General features: G+C 38.4%; 1 protein-coding gene across 1 annotated transcript in view; it reads left to right on the top strand.

Moving 5' to 3' along the window:
* CNTNAP5 (contactin associated protein family member 5) overlaps positions 1 to 20,099 on the top strand; it is a 200,672-nt gene extending 180,573 nt beyond the window's left edge. Inside the window, exons 20-24 of the mRNA XM_053948442.1 lie at positions 1,508 to 1,638; positions 3,142 to 3,226; positions 12,748 to 12,966; positions 18,136 to 18,207; positions 19,161 to 20,099. Coding sequence (XP_053804417.1) covers positions 1,508 to 1,638; positions 3,142 to 3,226; positions 12,748 to 12,966; positions 18,136 to 18,207; positions 19,161 to 19,357 — 704 coding nt within the window. The 3' untranslated portion in view covers positions 19,358 to 20,099. The remainder of the gene's footprint in view (positions 1 to 1,507; positions 1,639 to 3,141; positions 3,227 to 12,747; positions 12,967 to 18,135; positions 18,208 to 19,160) is intronic.
* Positions 20,100 to 20,491: the final 392 nt, after the last annotated feature.

Here is a 20,491-nt window from a genome sequence, read left to right as displayed (position 1 = left end):
ACTATGCAATGAGGGCTGGGAGCTGTTCACTATGATTTGGGGCAGCTGAATTGGGACCTATAATATCACACTGAATAATTTAGCAGTTTTTACTGACCTTGATGTCTTCAAAAATTCCCCTCTAATGTCCATAGCTATGTGTGAGAATTTAAATGTCTTTTATAGCTTTTTTTTTTTTTTTCACTTTAAAATTTCTCCTGGTCCAGCAGACTTCTCAATCAGCTAAAAAGCCTTCATCCTAGTAGATCATTCTCATTTTCCCTCTTGATTTTGAAAGATTTTTTTCTATCCCACAAATCCCAGAGAGTGTCATTGCTCATCTGGGACATACTGAATTTTGTAAAACTTTTGTTTTTAAAGTACAGCTCTTAGGAGGAAAACATCCTGGCAAGGGAAAAGGAGAGGGAATGATCTTAACTGCACTAGGGATTCCATCTTGAAGGACTACCAACTTCACTGTGAGGTTTGTAGAGGTGGAAAAATTCCTGATGCTTTTCAGAACAGGGAATAAATGCAGGATCGTTTCTCAGGGTTGGGGTGCTGTCAGCATTTATTTTCTCTTTGGAGACAGTTAAAAATAGCACCAGAAAAGCTTTTGAATTCTCTGGTACTAAAGTTCCATGAATTTTGGTTGCTGATGCATAAAAAGAGTTCAGAAATTTCAGGTTTTTTTGCTCTGCTACCTAATCCCCCAAGAAAAGTATGCTTGAAAGGATTTTACTAGAATAGTTCCTTTTTCTTTTAGATTATGCCATATGTAGCTCCATGTGTGTGTATATCTATATCATCTATATCTATCTATATCTATAATCTATACACATTTCCCGTAGTCATTTGTTGAAGGATTAAAATTCATACTGGATTCCTCATTTCCTTGTGCATTTTGATTTGTTATGGTACTGTTATTTATCAGAAGTCACAATGCTTTTTTTGATAGCAAGATTGAATGAGATGTTTGCATTAATTTTTATATGAATTACATTAATTCCTTCAAATATGTTAGAAGTAAAGGTACTTCTTTATTTCATATGATAATGTAAGTACAGGCCTATAACTTAAGTTATAATTCTTACACTTGTCTTCTGTGTTGTCTGTTACATCTGGATGAAAAGAAATGATAAAAACCCAGCATTATTAGTTTAGCAGAGCAGTGCAAGCCCTGCATGCCCTCTGCTGGAAGTGATCCCTCGCAGGATGATGTAGATCAGCTCTGGAAGCGCTCAATGTCTGACCTACAGACAGACACACTCACCTTTGATATACTTACTTACTCATTATGTGTTTCCATAGCAGTTTGTTAACCCAGTAGGAAGGAAAGCTCCTCCAGTGCATTATTTTCTTCACACTTTTCATTACAGCTTGACCTCTTTCGACCTGCTTCTTGACTTATTAACCTTGTTACTCCATAGCAATAAAAAGAAAATTAGTTATTTGTTGTGTAAAGTTATTGAATGATATCACATTACTGACACAGGTTTTATATGTACAATTTTTCTCTGCTTTTAAGGAAGTTTACAGGTCCGATACAAGCTAAGTAAGGATGGGCTCCTCATTTTCACCATTGACTCTGGAAATTTTGCCAACCGAGAGCTGCACCATGTGAAGATTAACAGGGAAGGCAGAGAGCTTGTCATTCAGGTATTCCATGGCTTATGCTGAGTGTTAAATAACACTTCAGGCCACAGACACTGGCACAGGTTGCCCAAAAAAGTTGTGGATTGCCATCTCTGGCAGTGTTCAAGGCCAGGTTGGACAGGGCTCTGAGCACCCTGGTCTATCAGTGGGTGGTGTCCCTGTGCACAGCAGGAGGGCTGGAACAAGATGGTCTTTAAGGTCCCTTCCTTCCCAAGCCATTGTATGATTTATGAATTCTGGGAATCAGACTCCCTCATCTCAATGCCTCATCACTGGCAGGAGGCAAAGGAGGAGGCTGAATCACACTGATTCAGCAGCAGAACAGCCCTGTAGCTTCATGCAGAGCTCCATCTGGACCTATTCAAAGAGTGCCCAGAAGTGGTGTTTTCCACTGAAGCATCCTTGCCTTGCTTCTGACAAACTGTGAATTAGGAAACACCTTTGGCCAGAAATTCATCTGGACCACTGAAGTGTTTCTGGGGCTTAGGAATGTCTGTGTGATCTGTAGTCTCCATTGAAACACACAGTATGGATCATGGAAAAGCTGCAAAAAAAAGAAAAAGCTGAGGAATTTCATTTCAGTTAGGGTATGTTTCCCAAGAGAGAATGTGACCCCAGCTGCCTTATCCTCTCACAGAAAAGGAAAAGCTGAGGGAATGCAGGGTGCAGTCACCATGTACATGGCACTGCCCCATCCTAGAAACTAGAAGCAAGCCATGCTGAGTGGAACAACCTCATGAGGGACAAAAGCCCTCCTCTGCCTTGTTCCCCTGCATCAACTGTTTTTCCAAGGCAGGGAGAATAGGACCATCTTGTTGCTCCTTCTGCTTTTCTTCTAAGACTAATTATAGCCATCCATATTGCAAAACAGGTTTGCTAGATCTAGGCAAAAATCATTTAACAAGGAAGGGTGGCAGAGTCTATAGAGAGGTTGTATCTTAAGGAATAGAATGAAAAGATAGAAACACACAGCACTGCTTTTTTTTTTTTATTTTATTTTTTTTTTCTCTCTATAGTTTCCATCTCTGGGTGGTAAAATAACACATCACACAACTACAGTGGGTAGGCCTCATTATCTAAGAAGGGTTATGCTAAAAGCCAGGGCTTTCCTCAAGTACCAGTCTTCTATTGTCTGCTGCTCTGTGGTTTTCTTCTGTGCAGAGCTAATTCTTCACAATACATTTCTAGAGTGGCCTCCTTTGAGTGTATTTTGAAGTGACTAGACATGGATTTTGGGAAGCAGGGGGATTTCAGGGTCAAACATTTTAAGCTTTTCAACAGGGGAAGTTTCTTCAAAGTCCTTTATATGACTATTCTGGTATACCTTTCAGCTTCTCATGCTAAGATCAAAGCACATCCACTTTGCTATCTTTAGAAACTGAATCATGCTTGGGGGCAGAACTAATGGATTGGCAGCTGAGAACATTCCCAGAAGTTTGCAGTACAATGAGATCTAGGAGTGTCCATGTGCTGTTGTACTGAAGTAATTTTATTGACCTTTTCCAGGTTGATCAAGTTCTCAAACTCAAACACAACTTTTCTGAGACTGATTTTAAGGCCATTAAGTCACTCACCTTGGGCAAGGTCACAGGTAGGTTCTATAAAATATACTCCTGATTCATGAGATGTTACAGTGTTGGAATTAGTCTGTGCTGTGTGTTGGGTTTTTGATAGAATTGGGGGTTTGTTGGGATGGTTTTTGCTGTAAGAGTTGGCCTGAGCATTCCAGTACTCTATTTATATATCACATCAATGCAAAACTTTGGCAGCTTTACTTGTTTGCATCGATTGCAATATTAAATACTCCAACTTCTCCCTCCAGTGAAGTGATTCATACAGCCTGTGTGGCTGCACAGGGCAGCATCTTAGCCTAATGATACCATTTTGCTGACTGCAGCTTCCTCTTCTCCAGCCATTTCTGTTTCCTAATGATAAGAACAGCACAATGGAGCCTTCATCTTCTCTGCCCTTTTTTTCATTGCCAGTCTTTTTCCATTTGAATTCTGCAAGGAATATTGCATATAGCGCTTAGGCCACAATTCTGCATGTTCTGTACATGGACTTTCTTGATCTTTACTCCTCCACACTACGAAGCCATTACAAGACCAGGAAAACGCTGCCTGAAATTTAGAAAATAGAACTGCTCTTTTTTATTGTCAAGTATGTCATATTCCTTTTTATAAGAGTCTTGTTCTTTCCCAGTAAGATTCTAAATACAACCTTCTTTACAGACATTTCAGTCCTTTGTTAAAATTGGACCTCCATATCAAGCCTGACATCTAAGTCACTATTGCAATTTTATATGTTTCATTCTTAGCACATGAGGCCTGTGGGATTGGCAGCTAGACAGGCACTACAGACATCCCCTGGTGCCTGCTTGTGCAGTGTAACTCCCTAGAATGACAGTGGTGCACTCTGCATCACATTTTATTAAGTAGATTAAGAGCAGGACCTGATTATCCCCTTAGTTATATATAATAGGTTTTTTTTTTTTCAGAATGAAGACGTCTTCCAAGCCTTTGTGGACAGGTTTGGCAATGTGACAGTTTTCAGTCCAATTCAGAGCTAAGCTAAAATTCCCACTTTGTCAATGTTTAGCTGTACTGGTAAAAATCTAAAAGAACACTACTCATCCTGACCTCTACTTAGAACTCAAGCTATAGACACCAAATCAGTAAGGCAAGGATTTTTTTAACCAGAAAGAGGGAAGGTAGCACAAAGACCTTCAAAAATGTAGCCAGCAAGCTGACATGGTGCAGCTCAGCATTATGGAGAGAAACTAGATTTAGTCACAAAAATATGATTAACTTCAAAAGTGCAAATTGTTGCAAAGCCAAAAAGCCCAGATGTATCTCCAAAGGTCAGGCATTCAGTTCCACTGAACACCATCAACTTTTATCCTTCTTTTATTTCTCTCTTGCCCCAAAGTTTATTGGGGTTTTGTTTTAGTATAGCAATAGTTCATATTCTGTAATGACACTAAAGCCATAAACTTGGCCATCCAGATGGTGAAATACTATTGCCATACTGGAAATGACACAATGCATTCCAGCAAGTCACTTTAATTCCAGCCTAATCCTAATTCCAGTTTCTTTTTCATATGTTAAGTGAATTTCCACAAACTGTTTCTTCTATATTGGGATTTAATTTTCCAGGTTTTATCGCACAGCTGTAGCTATGCTGAGTAGAGTCCTTGTGCCCTCAGAAAATCACAGACCTTCCTCAGTCTTCTCCATCCAGGATAACCAGTCCCAGCTCTATCAATCCTCTCTTCATAGGAGAGATGCTTTGGTCCCTAAATCATCTTTGCAGCCCTTCACTGAACTCACTCCAGTAAGTCCGTGCTTTCCTCCAACTGGGAAGCTGTCTTTCTCTGCAAAGCTGCTTACCAGCTGCTCAGCCTCAAACCACTGCTGCTGGATGGGGTTCTTTCTAACCCAAGTGCAGGTCTTCACATTTCCTTTGCTGAAATGCAGTGTTCCTGTTTTCTCATTCCACCAGCTACTATGGTAGCTGGTGGATCCCTCTAAATGGTAACACAACCATCTGGGCTACCAACTGCTCTCCACCATTTTTTACCTTCTCCAAACTTACTCAGGTTACACACTATTCCATGAGAGAATGCAACAAAACCAAACCAGAAATTCCTACTGCTACAATGTTACAAGTATTGCTTTGTTGTACAAAGAGAAGAGCTAGACATTGTCATTTTTGGGACTGTGGAACTTACATAAGTATGTTAAATCATTATTTATCCTGTTGTATGGATAAAATGTTGACTATAGCTTCTTTTAATGATGGCTCACCAGGTGAATACAGGCAACTTAAACCAGTATCTGCCAAGTTTTTCCTTCTTATTGCTCATGCCCTCAGCAAAGCATAAACTCCAGAGGCATGTGATGCTTTGGAGTAGACTTAGACTTCCTGTAGTGTTTATTTTGGATGCCACTGAGGTTACACACCTAAAGGCATTCATTAGGAAATTTAAGTGTCCACTGAAAGAGAACCATGTAAAAAACTCTAGGTTCTACATGTCCTACATATCCATGCTATAATCTTCTGGAAATCTGTCTCTCTCCTGTCACACCACTGCTCATTTGTCTGCTCTAACAGCCTGATCCTGGCTGCCTAACCAGATGATCATACTACCTTCTTTTTTGACTCCACCATTAATTTTCCATTGACTGGGAAATCTCAAAGAGGAATTCCAGCAGGATATCATGAAAACTTGAAACTCCTTTCTCACCAGATTTTCTTATGAAAGTCATTTCAGCACAGCTGGAACTTTTGAAAAGTGCACTTTTATAAAAGGACCAGTTTTTTAAATAATAGTGTTTCTCCTGCTTCGACCCCTCCCCACCCCAGCCCCATTACACTTTCTTTAGGTACTCACACTCTAATATTTTTTTTCTCCTTTTCAAACTGGCTATATTTTTATCAATGGCTGCCTTATATGCAGCTGTGAATTCTGGGAAAAAAACCCCTCTGTTTCAGGCAGAGGAGTCACCTGGAATTCAAAACATAGGGACACTCACTCTGCCACAGACTACTTGAATGACCTTGGGTAAGCCATTTATGGGCAGATATAAAGGTAAGCAGGCATTTTATTCCCACTGGAACCAGTCTGAGCTTTACTATCTCCCTTCTCTATCAGTAAAGCATAGATAATAGAACAGTACTGTATCAGAGGGGTGCTGGGAGGATAAAAGCATTAAAGGCTGTGAGCTCTTCAGATACACAGTAATGGGACCATATAGCTGCCTTGGAAAAATCAATCTAAATATAAGTGTGGCTTTGAAGACAAGGGAGTAAAAGGAAGCATCATTCAAGTAGCCAGCAGACATCTGTTGAATTCATCCTCACTGTACCCAACAGCAATAGAAAAATATTATTATCCTGTAGTTTGTTGTCATTTTTACTTCACAAATATAGAGTCAGAATACAAAAGCTCATTGGTATCAACCGGAGTTTTTCCATGCACTTTAGTGAGCGCTGGATTCAGACCCCAAGTGGGTCATACCGTTTATGGCAAAGCCTCAGTGAAATTTTAACCAGAGTCCCAGTTCATTTACTTTAAGTGCTCCTTGCAGAGATCATACTGCTGTATTTAACCACATGAACATTCTGACCTGACTGTGAGGCTGGCTCTGCTTTGAACAAGGGATTGAACTCCATGACCTTCAGAGGTGTCTTTGAAAGTAAATTATTTTGTAGTTCTCTGATCTCAGAGACACATTTGCATGTATTTAAGGTATTGTCTACAAAAAGCTACTATCCCAGTGGAAAATATAATTTATTTGTCTGCGGGTTTACTTTAATGAATCCTTGAAAACTTTGTACTGTGCCCAAACATGTCTAACAATGTCTTTTCACCATTATTATCCCTGGGAAAAATAATCTCTGATGCAGAGAAGTGAATTTCATTGTTTGTGTATTTGTGTCTGAGCAATTTAATACAGTAGTTGTGTAGGAATACCAGAGTAAAAGGGTAGGACTGAAAGGATTCAAGAGGATTTTGAAGAAAAAGGTTGCAAGTATTTCTTTAGAACCTATTAGTGTTGAGCTAATTTATTTGTGTCTTCAAAGTGATCAATTAGCAGATCATCCCACACTGGTAGCATAAATGATTGTGTATTCTAGCACAGGAACATTATATTTTTTATCTCTAAAACCCTGAGCTAAAACACACTCAAGTTTCCACTGAGTCATTCAGCTTTGATATAAAGTGTACATAGAAGAAGGTTTATCTGGAAAGTAATTTTATTAAAATCATTATGTAGGTGCAGTACAATTCTTATGATTTCTACAATAGCTATTCTTATTAAAAGTTCATGAGGAGCAAATGGAATCTGTACACTGAAGAGATCACAGAGCAGCTCATGCAAGAATATTATATAGGGGTAGATGATAATGGGATAATTAAATCACAAGGGGTAGATTGTCATTGACTCTGAAATACAAAAGTTGCCTTAAAGAAGTACCTCCTTTTAGAGAGTTTCTATGAAAAATGCTTAAGTCCATTTTTTAAGCTCACCAGATCACAATTTACAATTTAAACAATACAACAATGTCTGCAAGAGAAATTGGCTGGACTTTCTGGTGACTGCAAAGATAATTTCTTTACTTCAGACTCTTCTTACCCTGAATACCTATTTCTTAGACCATATTGTGAACAAAGATATCTTAGGTGAATTTTAATGTGCCTTTAAAAGTCATTGGTTTTCCTCCTAGTAGCATAGTAAAGCATTAAGGAAAATGGAAATTACTATATAAGATAAAAGACTGAGATAGCAAGACCTAAAATAAGCAAAGTTTGGCTACCCCAGGCAGTCCAAGCAATCCAAGGTGTCAGCTAATAATGCCATCAAATCTCTATTGAAAGGAGGCCAGATCTCGTCCAACTTTTTCCCCAGCAATATCATTTACCCTATAATCATAACATCATGCTTAAATGCCTGTTTTCTTGATGACAATGCTGCCTAAATAGGAGTCCAAGGTCGTCTGCTTCTACCTAGAAATTTTATTTTTAGACTAAACTCTTGCTACTTGAGTTGATTTTAGCTGTCTGCTTCTGGGACAAGCATATATTGTACATCAGTATATGCTTTTGTATATCATCTCTCCATCTTCTTGCATATTTTCTTCTTTTGATAGATTATGTTTTCAGCCCGTGCAGAATCGCAGAGGACTGGTTGTGTTGTGACAGATTAGTATTCACATGTCAAATATGACATGTTAACAGATTTTACATTGCAACTCCAAGTGCCTCATTTTCAATGATAAACTGTCTTTGAGAAAAGATAATAAATGCATGCCTTAAGTTATCTCTGCAAAGCCTAATGAAACAAAAATCCTTAAATGTTACACTTGGCACAAAATGTTCAATTGCAACAAAACAAATCCAGGCTCATTGAGCTGGTCTGGGCATTCTGTTCATTCCTGGGGAGCCTCATGAGGAGTTCCTTTACTTTGCTCTTGCTGTTCCTTGCTTTTACAGAAGTGCTTGGGAGGGGGCATTGAATGTCTGAAGCCTGTCCCCTGTTCACATTCATCCTTTCATTAAGTTAGTCGAACTGGTTGACTTCAGTTGTAACCAGGAAAACTTAATGTGGTTTTCACTCCACTGTCTTTGTGGCAGACTGACATCAGGAAATGAGATTATTCCAAAGTTATGTTTTTGGGTTCCAGGCTAACCCAAGATACAATTTCTGCCCTTTCTAACTGGATAGTTAATGTCAGCAATGTTTACTGAGATTGTTGATGGACACAGCAGCACATTTTTCAAGGTACCTGCACAATGCCTTGTAGTCAGCTTTTCTGAGACAGGTGCAGAGTGTGGAGACTACAAGTGTCTTTTATCTCAAGGTCATGGCTTCAAATCTGGTGACAATGTCCAAGTAATCTTGCCAGTCCTGTTCAGCACCTTGGCAAAGTGAGGTTTAAGTTTCTGAGTGACATGAAAATGATGTTTATAAGGAAATAACAAAAATGTATTGAAAAATATTTATGGTCCTGTTTTACACATTGATACCTTTAGAAAAAGAGTATTTTACCCACTCTCCCTGAACAAAAACAACACTTTTGATTTCTCTTTGATTCCAGTTACCTGTCCTACTTGTTATTACTTATTATGTCAATTTGCTGCTTCATTACTGAGCAGATCGATGCTTGGTCCTAGAGAATTCTCGTGGAATTCTATTCATGATGAAAATTAATTTCCCATTACTGAGACATGAAGACTAAAAATTGCTTTATCTAAAATCTTAAAACAAGTGTGTTGTATGTGGCAGAGGTGTGAAACAGCAGGGGAAAAGGATGTCTGATTTTCTGAATAGGAATAAATCAGCACATAAGTTATGTTGTTACATATAATATAGATACAATCTATAAAGCTTAAAAAAGACAACCACATGTTAGACTTAATCCTCATTATCATGGAAAGCCATTGTAAATACATGGAAAACCAATATAAAGCTTGCTGAGCTGTGACATTGCAGACAGCTTCCAGGGATCAGCTACAGGACCCAACAAGAAGCCAGGCCAACTTATGCACAACTCAGTAGATGAAGCTTAAAAATTACTTCCTAAACTTAATTTGTGGAGAATGAGCAGTTTAATTACTAAAAGCTGAAAAAGATTGCCTTCTTATTCTCCGTGTAGAAATTAGCCAAAATAACTTATTCTCCAGTTCTGGGAATAGAAATGAAATGCTAAAATGTCAGAAGATCAAACCAAGCCATCAGCAGCAATTCAGTGTGATTTTCCAGACCAGTGAAATGCGTGGAAAGATTCCCAGCATTGCCAGGTCAGAGGAAGGCCACTGAAGTTTCTTATGACCTTGGCTGCAACACAGACCATAGAACTTCACCAAGCTGCTTTTCTCACTGAGCACTCTGTCATGTAATGAAAACATCTTTTGGCAAAACATTTTATTGTGATGCAAAACCTCCAAAGGACAGAGAGTCCTTTCATAAGTTTTCATAGAGCTAACCGTGTCATAATCACAGATTTACATTATCCTCTGAAGAATTCAGAGGGCAGCACAAGTCATTCACAACCAAGTTGTGCAGCTTTCTTGTTGAGAACAGTGAAAGCCCTCCTTTCTGACAGACATTAGGCACACACCCTAAGCTGTATGATAAAGCAAACTGCATCTGTGCATGTAGAATTTTTAACAGGACTCTGGAGCTGGTTTTGGTGTGTTCTTTTGATATCTTTTTTTTTTTTTTTCCAAATTTAAAAGTCTTTCAACAAGAAATCTCTGAGTTCTTACTTATGCAAAGCTTACTTTGACTAAAAGCTCAAGGAATTGACCCTTAATATAACTCTTAAAAATGCCTAGAAAAGTACTGAATCTTAGACTTTTCAAACTGCTGTACCATGAGAGAGGAACACATTATTTCTTAGGCTTTACTTTTTGCACATCGGGGTAGAACAGAGCAACGTAGATTGCCTGGTTATAAAAGATAGCAACCAATTCACCTTTTGTGTCAGAGCTAAGAAAACAATAAAGGCTGAGTGTAGGAATGTTTACAAAGGGTTTTATAAATTCAACAAAGATGGCAAATACGGTAAATCAGTCTTTTAGTATATATAAACCTTCTTGCAGGAACTTGGAAGCAATTCTTTGTCTGTTTTATAACACCTCAGCCAAAATCTCATTAAAAATCTGAATGCAGTCAATTCCTACATACTTTCAGAAGAGCAAATGTGAACTTCTGCAAGATTGCAGGTTTTCCAGTGGCAAAGCCTTACTGTATTCCTTCCCATCTCACAGCTCAGAGGCTGTGCCCCTGACAGCTCTGCAAACTGAGCATCTCTCCTGTAAGGCCCCTGGGAGAGCAAGCTGGTACTGTACTTTGCTGTGCTGAGAAACAGCCACACTCTTCTGTGTTATACTTCCACAAAGACACTCAAACATAATTAGAAGTCTTTCTTGGCTAATTCCCTCTGGGTGCATGGCATAACAGTCACAGATCTTGAGCACAAAATAATGTGTGATTTGGGCTGGCTTTGAGATTTCCCTGTATTTTCTTGTACAAAAAAGAAGTTTATATAATTAAAATAGTGATATCAGCTTTCAGAGAAGGCTTTTTTTTTTTCCTAATTTCTGACCACTTGTAGAACCATTGTATTTGAATAAAAATGGAAAAATTGGACCTTATTTTAAAATTTAGCATCTTATTTTTTCAAGACTTGAAAACAAACTTGAAAATTAGGAATCCTTATTTCCCAATGCCATTGGAAGTATTCCCAAAACTTTCAATGCTAGAAGGTTGGGTTTTTTTCTGATAGCAGGTATTTTTTAAGACTTTGAATGGGTTTTGACACTGTGTCTGTGTGCATTTGTAGGCTTTTTCTTGTTTGATTGACCTAGATATAAAGTGCATCATGTTTGAGACCTCTGAGCAGCATGAATTTCAATTTCTGGAAAGTAAATAATGTGAGTTTGGAGAAAATAGAAAATGGCTTCACTGTCCTTCTCTGACTTTCCCAAACAGTCTTTGATTTTAAAAGTTTGATATAAAACCTTTTGGAACTAAATTTTTTACTGTGAAGGTGGAACATTGGAACAGGCTGCCCAAAGAAGTTATGGATTCTCATCCCTGGAAGTGTTCAAGGACAGTTTGGATGGGGCCCTGAGCAGCCAGGTCCAGTAAGAGGTGTGCCTGCCCATGGCAGGGGCTTAGAATGAGATGATCTTTAAGGTCACTTCCAAACCAAACCCTTCTATGATTATATAAAAAAAAAAAAACAAAACCCTTGTCTTTGATTTGCTTTCTCTTTGTGAAATTTAACTGAACATGTATCAATAGATAAGTTATTTGTGCTATTTTGTCTACAAGCTGGAAAATAACACAGTGATATTTCTTTTAATTTTGGTTTAGATAAGAAAAGGTATATTTTTACTCTTTATTTTATTAGTGAAATAGGGCTAGTACAGTGAGAGCCTGTCTAATAACTAGGAAGATTCCTAGGAACTCTGATAGTAAAAAAGTAGTAACATGAATAGGCGCTTCAGAAAAGTTGAATAATAAACTCTTGAAGAAGGATAGGAAGCTGAGGTAACAAGTCATTCAGTGACAGGCCACATAAAGCATTTTATGACAGAAAATAGAGAGCAGGGTCTTTCATCCAAAGAGTGGAGGAGGCAGAATGCGTGAAGGTATGGTTCATATATGTGCAACTGATGCTGTTAGCAGATGCAAAAAAAAGGTTAAAAAGATCAGCCCCAGAATTCTATGGTATTTAGTGTTGCTATTTTACTTAGTATTAGTATTGTTGTTACTGTTGTTGTTTTTGTTGTCATTGTTGTGGTTAGTAAATATGATATGCTAGATATTGTCCATTAGTAGAGAAAATGGATGAGGATAAAAGTGCAGTGCAGGCTCTCATGTGCAAGACAATTCAAGGTAAGTAGCATAATAGAGAAAAGACTTTGGGAACCTCATGGGTCAGGCCAGGGAGGACTTGTAGGCTGCTGAAGGAGAACCTGAACAGTTGAAATTGGATAGTAGATGTAAAAGGGGTGGGTAAGGCAAAAGAGGATTCATTTTCTTAATGCCTTCCTAAAACAGTCAATTGCCAGAGTGTTTTTCTGTTGCACTGCAGACAGTTTGTCCCTGGACCCTGAAGTCTCCAAGGCAAATGCCTATGGTTTCACTGGCTGTCTGTCCTCTGTTCAGTACAACCACATTTCTCCCCTGAAAGCTGCCTTACGCCATCCCAGCATTGCTCCCGTGACTATCAAAGGTTCCTTGACAGAATCCAACTGTGCATCCATCATGGAAGCTGACGTGAACACAGCAACCACAATATATTCCTCATCAGGTATGTCCTGCTGGGAGGGCACTGGGGAGTTTAAAGAATACTGTAGAGTGAGGTTTCCTTCCTGTTTGCTGTAATGCAACTGTGACAGTATGAATAGTGGAACTGGGAAGTTCCCTTTTCTCTCAGAATCAGGAGTGTTGAGGGTGGGCATCAGGATTAGCCAAGGCCCCTTTAAAAGTCATTGTTCTGAAACAATGTTTTCAGACTAAGTTCCTGAATTGCCTAAAACTTGCCTACCTAGAACAAACAAAAAAGTCCCTAAGCTGTAGTGGAAAAGCTTTGAAAGGTTGGTTATGCACCCGATTTGTCATTCCTATCCACTCCAGAGAATTCCGGTGCTGCAGATCTCAGAGAACAGAAACATTACACAGATTCTCTATTCTAGTGGTGATAAAGCAATAGAAGTCATATAAAAATAATTCAAATTTGTTCCCACTCTAACAGAAATGAGCAAAAATTCTTGTACAAACCCCTTGGCATGTGTGACTTCCACTGAATGCTTGTACTTCATTCTCTTAGACTAAAGAGAGGGAGCACTACTTGAGCAGTACCAGCAAGATGATCCCAATCGTTTGTGTATCTTTTGCAATCCTGAAGCTGTCCTCTGGGAACCTGAAGTATTTTGCATATGTGAATTTGTATGCAGAGAAGGAAACTGAGAGCAGCTGGAAGTGTTGTCACCATGAACAGGGACTATCAAGTTGCTGCTTTAGTCACCAGTGGATGTGGCAGAATTCTTAATGATAAGAAAAGGGTACAAATTAAAGGCTGTTTTTTGCCCCTTGACCTATAACGCTACTTTATCCTTTTTGATAAATAATAAAACTCTGGTTTAGATCATAATACAATTCCTTTCACATTTGTACTTACATCAAATCCCCATTTCCTGCAGCTTCTGCCTAAGACATTCAGCAGAAAACAAATGATGCTATTAGCATTCTGCATAGGAAAAAGGCTGCTGATTACTCTGGAGAGTGGCTGCCAGTGTGAATGTGCTCCTCCTCAGCCCCCCACTTCCTTCTCACTGCCTGAGTTGTCTGAGATGTCTGCTCTGATGCACAGACAAATGTGTCTTGTGAGTCCTGAATGGGCAATGATACTGAAAATATGAACTCTTTGCCCTGTGATCTGTCACCTCAATGATCTAATTTTTCTAAGGAGTTTAGAAAGCAGCAAAACCTGAGACTCACAACTTCAGGGCAGAACACAGAGCAGAGTATTCAAACTTAAATATTTAAAGCATACAATCAGTTTCAGTCTATTGTTAAGGTTAAGCACTGTTGCATCAGAAATGCAGAATTATTATAAAAACTTATGCCTGTCTTGTCACTCTGTGCTCTAAAATACGATTTCCTCTCAATGTGATGAATTATCTGACATTCCAGTCTCACTATTCACACTGGATTTGATTAAAGCCTGAATAAGATCTTTAGAACAAGTGAGCTCTGAAGACTTCATGTCTTTATATGCTAAAGTAAAAGCAATGGGTGGTTGATTCTTGTTTAAAAAAAAATTCCAATTTGTAGTAAATTATAATTTCTATAGATGTACTTGAGCATTACATTTTTACATGCAAAGGACACATTTTAAGAAATAAAAAGAAAACAGAGTCAAGGATTAACTTTCAAATTTAGTGCTCATATCTCAATTCATCACTTCCAATTTCTCATTATTGAATGTCTGAGAAGAAAAATAGAACTTCAAAGGAGCCTGTACATGTCTGTGTCGATATTCTAATGTGCAGATACAACAAAAAAGCCCACTAGGAAAACTCTTAAAGTGTGTTAAAAAAGCTTTCTATATTTGTAACTTGAAAACAATTGAAGCTGTTTTCTCCAGAAAGGAATACTTGTGTTCAAAAAAGTTTCCTTGCAGACAGATATCGAATAAAATCCATTCACACAGTTATCTGAACACACTTTTTCTGATGAGGAAGCACAAAATGAGAGGTGACTTACTGTGGTTTTCGATATTTAACAAAGATCTGCAGATCACCTTCCTCTCTGAGGCAGATGTAAAGATCTTATTATTTTGAACTCTGTATTGATGGTATAGAGATAATAGAATTTTCCTGTGGTATTCTTTCTTAATATTAAACTGCTGTAAATACAGAGCAGATTCAGCTGTGTGAATGATGGAGTCTTGAACTGCCTGTCCTCTGAGAGCAGCTCTTCAAGCATTTAAAGTAAAAAGTGTCAGATACTTTCATAAATCTGGAACTACACAGAAAAGATTTGCATCTGAAAGGCACCTTAAACAGTGAACTTCTGTCTCACTGTGCTAATTGTACTGAACCTGGTATTTCCAAATAATCTCTGACTGGTTAGGAATATGCCAGGACAGCCTTGGCTGTAGCAACTATGAGATGGTGAATTTGAGGATCCTCAGAGGAAGGAAAAAAGGCAGAAATGCATGACTGCAACCTTTGACCTTCTCATGGACCTGCTGGGAAGAATCCCACAGGATACAGTCTTGGTAAGAAGAGTGGTGTGAGGCGCAGAGAGGTAGTAAAGTCTTCATCCTTGGATATCTTCAAAACTCAGATGGATACAGCTCTGAAATCTTCCTCTAATAGACTTGGATTTGAGTAGGGGTTTGGACTAGATGATTTCTAGGGAGCCTTGTGACCTCAGCAGGGCTTCCAACCTCAGTGAATCAAGCTGTAATGCCATCAGTTTTATGTAAAAGGAGGAGGATGTCCTGTTGAGGTCTTAGATGAGACCCAGTATTGCTATTCCTTGGTTTTGAAGTATATTGTGTTCCCAGTGGAGATGGCTCTGCTATTACAGGCCATCTGCTGCACTGTAACAAACCATCCTCTCCTTGTATCCTGATCTTATTTCTCAGGCAAAATATAATTCTTGGGGCTTGTGGCTGTTGGCCTCCATTCTGAAACTGCTCTTCAACATTTGTTCTGTTTTTTTCTCAGTGCTTAAATTCTGGTAACCAAAAAATAGTGGAGTGCTGATTGCATTAGGTGTCAATTTTAAATAATCTTTTAGGCACAAATAACATCTTATATTATTTTTAATAAAAAAATTACTTCATACCTTTCATACATAGTTAATAATTTTTCATGCCTCTTTTTGACTAGTGCCATGCACTGGCTCCAGTTGCGATTTTTTCTGTAGTACAGGAGAACTGTTGTAGAAAAGATGTAAATTTTTCATTGTCACTGAATTCACTGGCTTCAGCTGAGGGATGGGGTAAAAAATATCTCACCAAACTTCCATTATCCAGAAAGTTAACTCATCTTCAGTTTGAAATAATGAATGCTCACCTCTTCTAGTTTATGAAAAGAAGTGAGTCACCCTATCAATCTTTCACAGCCATCTTAGGGTATAAAATTGAAGTTTGTTCTCCTCTTCGACTAAATTAAAAAAAAAAACCCACCTAAATTACTAGTTTTGATTTATATAACTCATGTATACTGAAAAATAAAGTGAGATGAATCTACTGATGATGTACAAAATTATTACCAACTGTGATCTAATTTTGAATTTGGCCTTGTTTGAGCTTATGATCAGAGGCATGAGATTAGGCTAAATAACCCCAGATTTCCTTTCCTTTCCTTTTCTATGATGCATTCTATATTTGTGTATTAAAGTTTTATTCCTGTTCCAGTCCCACAAATGTAGTAGATGAGATGAAGCATTGCCATGACTATTTGTTTCTTGGGAATGTCTCTCTGTGCACACAAGAACCAGGCAAGGGGACACTTGTCAATAGGTTTCAAGCTGAGGGTTCAAGTCTGGAACTGGTGATTACCATTCATGTGGGAATGGGTGTATTGGAGGTGTTCAGTTGGGCCCCAGAAGTCCCTTTTGTGTCTATAGCTCAGTTAGTGGACTGCATCTTTTCAGTATGAGTGTGATTGAACAGAAATCCTTCCACCCCTAAAACTTGCAAGAAGAGCTGCATTTTTTAAAACATCAAAGCCTTTTTTAGGCTCATGTTTTTGCCCCCCCTTGGGGCTGCTATCAGTGACATAGATAATGAGGAAAAAGTGTCCCCTTTAAGAACCTAAATAGTCCAAGCCCACCATCATTATGATTCAGGGTGTCTTGATGCACAAACAGAAAATAGTTGCTTGCTTCAGTAAAAGACATCCTCTTCAGCAATGGCATGCCAAAATGGGGCTGAGTCTGTTACTAAGGTGAGGATGTTCAATTAAAATAAACCTTGCAACACAAAATTTCTCAGTCAGACTTCCACCTCTTGCATCAGAAAGATCAGTTTGGCAGAGCATTCCTGAGACAGTGATCCCTGACTCTCTCCCTATGTATATTCTCTGTATGATAGCCTGGAGGCTCGTAAAAAGGAGAGACACACAAATATGAATCCTTCAAAGGAAAGGGTAAGCTGAAGAGAATAATGTGAAAGTGCAAAAAAGCTGGATTCAGCTAGCAGTAGAAAACAGGGCATCTTCTGAAACATACCAGACTAAAAAGTAAGTCCACTGCTCTAACTCCACTGATGTCAGGAAGGCCTTGACCTCTCAGATTTAGATGTGAATTTGAGTCAGATAGCTGACATGCTGTTTCAGTGTTTCTATGATAGTCATTTAGAGACAGAGTACAAGAGAGCTCAAACATCAAGGAGCCTTTAATATGAGTTAATTTCTGATCCCGACCACTACATTTCTGTAACGGAGATTAAAACATCCCTTCCAAGAAGCTGTCCCAAGCAGAGATTGCTTCTCTTCATGGATTGAATTCAAGTTGTATATCTCATCTACAGGTATAGGTCAGATCTAAATCTGCCTTGCATCCCCTTCTTTTGGCTTTTGTCTGATATCATTTCTTAGGTAACAACAAAAAAAGATAATAATACATCTCTGACTGAGAAAAGCTCCCAACAGACTGTTTAGTTGAAATGTCTCTGATTCTTCTGGTGAACTGAAACAACACTTTCAGCTGTTAGTGTGAAACTTTCTGTTTCCTTTTAAATATACCCTTCATAGAATTTGCTCCTGAGGTGTAGAAGAAAATTGTTCTGCAAACTCACTTTATTTTTCAGACCCTTCTGGTTCAGTTCTCCAATCCCCCAAATTACATCTTCTGAAAACAGATAGAATTCATGAGAGCAAGAGGATACTTCTGTCTAAGCCACAGGGAAAATGAACAGTTGATACAGAAAATAAGTTCTCTTTTGTTTAACCAACTGCAGATCCTTTTGGGAAGACAGATGAAAGAGAACCTCTCACCAATGCAGTCAGAAGTGATTCAGCTGTGATTGGAGGTAACTTCATTTTTAAAGACTACAGTCAAAACATAATTGTGTCAAGGCAAAATATAGGAGACTTTAAATCCGTGCTCCATGAAATCTACTCCAAGGAGTTTTTTTGTAATCTGAAGCAGGTCTTGTATCTGCTCTGTTTATTAGCACGTATCTAGGTAAGCAACTGCATTATGGATTATTGTGGTCACACATGGATCATCAGGAACCTGAGTCTCCTAAAATACAACTGAACTCTGTCTGCCTGCCTGCTTGAGCAGGGGATCTGGACAAGATGATCTCCAGAGGTTCCAGGTGTTCTCTGATTCCATGTGAATCTGTGTTCTAAGACCCAGCTAAGTAGCAATTTTTTGACGCACTTCCCTGGTGAATACTTTGCAGAGTATTCACATGTCTCATATTTCCTGAGCTCGCTCTTTGTGGTCTGGTGGTGTAGTGGAACTCACCAGGTCATATGGAAGTATTTATATACTGGGGAATATTGTCTTCATAATTTCATGTATGGTTTTAATTTTCTTGTAATGGCCTAGAAGACATCTCTGTTTATTTTATAGCATGCCCTGTAGTAAGCCGCCTTTGATAAGGTCTATAAGCTATAAACCAAAGTGTACATAACACAGAAGAAAATATGACAAGAGCAGGAATTTGTTTGAGCAGATCTAGTGTTTTAAAAGCAAACACACTAAACTAACTTCATTTCCAGTGAAAGCATAATTTTACAGAAATTAGGTCAATCATATCAATACACGCTCTATTTTTAGAGTTCTTAAGGTGACAAAATAGAAATAAAAACTACCAGGGAGGGTTTGATAGAGGCATGTGGCTGTGTATGGACTGAGATGAACTGATCTATCATACCAACTAGCTGCTGTGCATTGGTAACACATTTTTGAGGTAACTGAGCCTTTTGTTTTGGTTTTCACTCTTTCTATCCTTCCTTTTTTACCCCTTTACAGGTGTAATAGCAGTTGTGATATTCATCATCTTTTGCATCATTGCTATCATGAGCAGATTCCTCTATCAACACAAACAAGCACATCGAAACAGCCAGAAAAAGGAGAAGGAATACCCGGAAAACCTTGAGAGCTCCTTTAAAGCTGACATTGACTTGCAAAACACAGTGAGCGAGTGCAAACGGGAATATTTTATCTGATGGACAATGCAATTTCTTCTTACTCTTCGTCCCCTAACCTCCCTTTCTTTATTCCTTTCTCCCTTCTTTTTTGAATTTTTTTGAATTTTTTTCTTTTTTAACACTCATTTTTTGCTAGCTTCTTTTTCATTTGGAAAAGACCGCCCTGCACAGGAAACACTGAGAACAATCACAGTGCCTCATTCTCTGCACAAGAACCTGGCAATCACAGTTTACTTCTGCAGCTCAAGAGACATTTTATCCCATCCTACACAAAATAAGATCCACATGCACACCTGGTTTCTGCTGTCAGTTCTTCGATGTTTCAAAGTCCCTACATTTTTTTGTTGTTATTTTTCTTCTGGAGCCATTTAAGTCATTGCTTTTACACTAGAGCTGGACTATGTAAAGTGCAGGTAAAGTAGCTGAACACATAGCTCTGCAGATACTGGGACAGGATAGAGGGAAAGAATGAGATCAAAACACCTGATTTATTTCACGGGCTCATTCACAATAATCATAAAGAACCAGCCAAATTCTCAAATGTTATTAATTGATATATTGTCTATTGATTTATATGGTGTTAAATTAATTTCTACCAGTTGAAAAGCTGGTATGACATAAAGGAAAATAAAACTGTCCTCATTAAGCTCCTTCCCCCAACCTCCTGTCCTTTTACTGTAACTTTTAGGCTTCTCAGTACTTTTCCAACAATATATGTATCAACAAGAAATATCATTCATGCACCTCTTTCACCTCCATCTCATAAAGCTGGCTACGTAGACCCAGCATACACTAGTATAACCCTAGCTGAAGCATGGAAAATAGTAGCTTGAATCTCCAAGGGGTTTAGGAAGCTGCTAGGACTTAGGTGCTCTATATTTGTCTGAAATTTTAGAAATGCAGCATATGCCTGTTCATGCCACATGGAGGATTATCACACACTGAGGTTAAACGCTGTTGCCCTTGTGGAAAAGAAAAAGAACATAGATGAGAAAAAAAACCAAAATAGTTTAATCTTTAACATGACTCACACCTTCTGTCAGCTCTTCTAAAAAAAGAAAAAATAAATCCTACTACTCAAAGCTCAAAAAAACCTCCCAAAACTGCATGAAATATTGATTGGTATTTCCTGTTCATAGAAATTGGAATAAC

This window comes from Vidua chalybeata, chromosome 7, assembly GCF_026979565.1.
Source record: "Vidua chalybeata isolate OUT-0048 chromosome 7, bVidCha1 merged haplotype, whole genome shotgun sequence".
Taxonomy (NCBI): domain Eukaryota; kingdom Metazoa; phylum Chordata; class Aves; order Passeriformes; family Viduidae; genus Vidua; species Vidua chalybeata.
The sequence above is the reverse complement of the archived record's forward strand: the minus strand, read 5'-3'. Positions and strand labels throughout refer to the sequence as shown.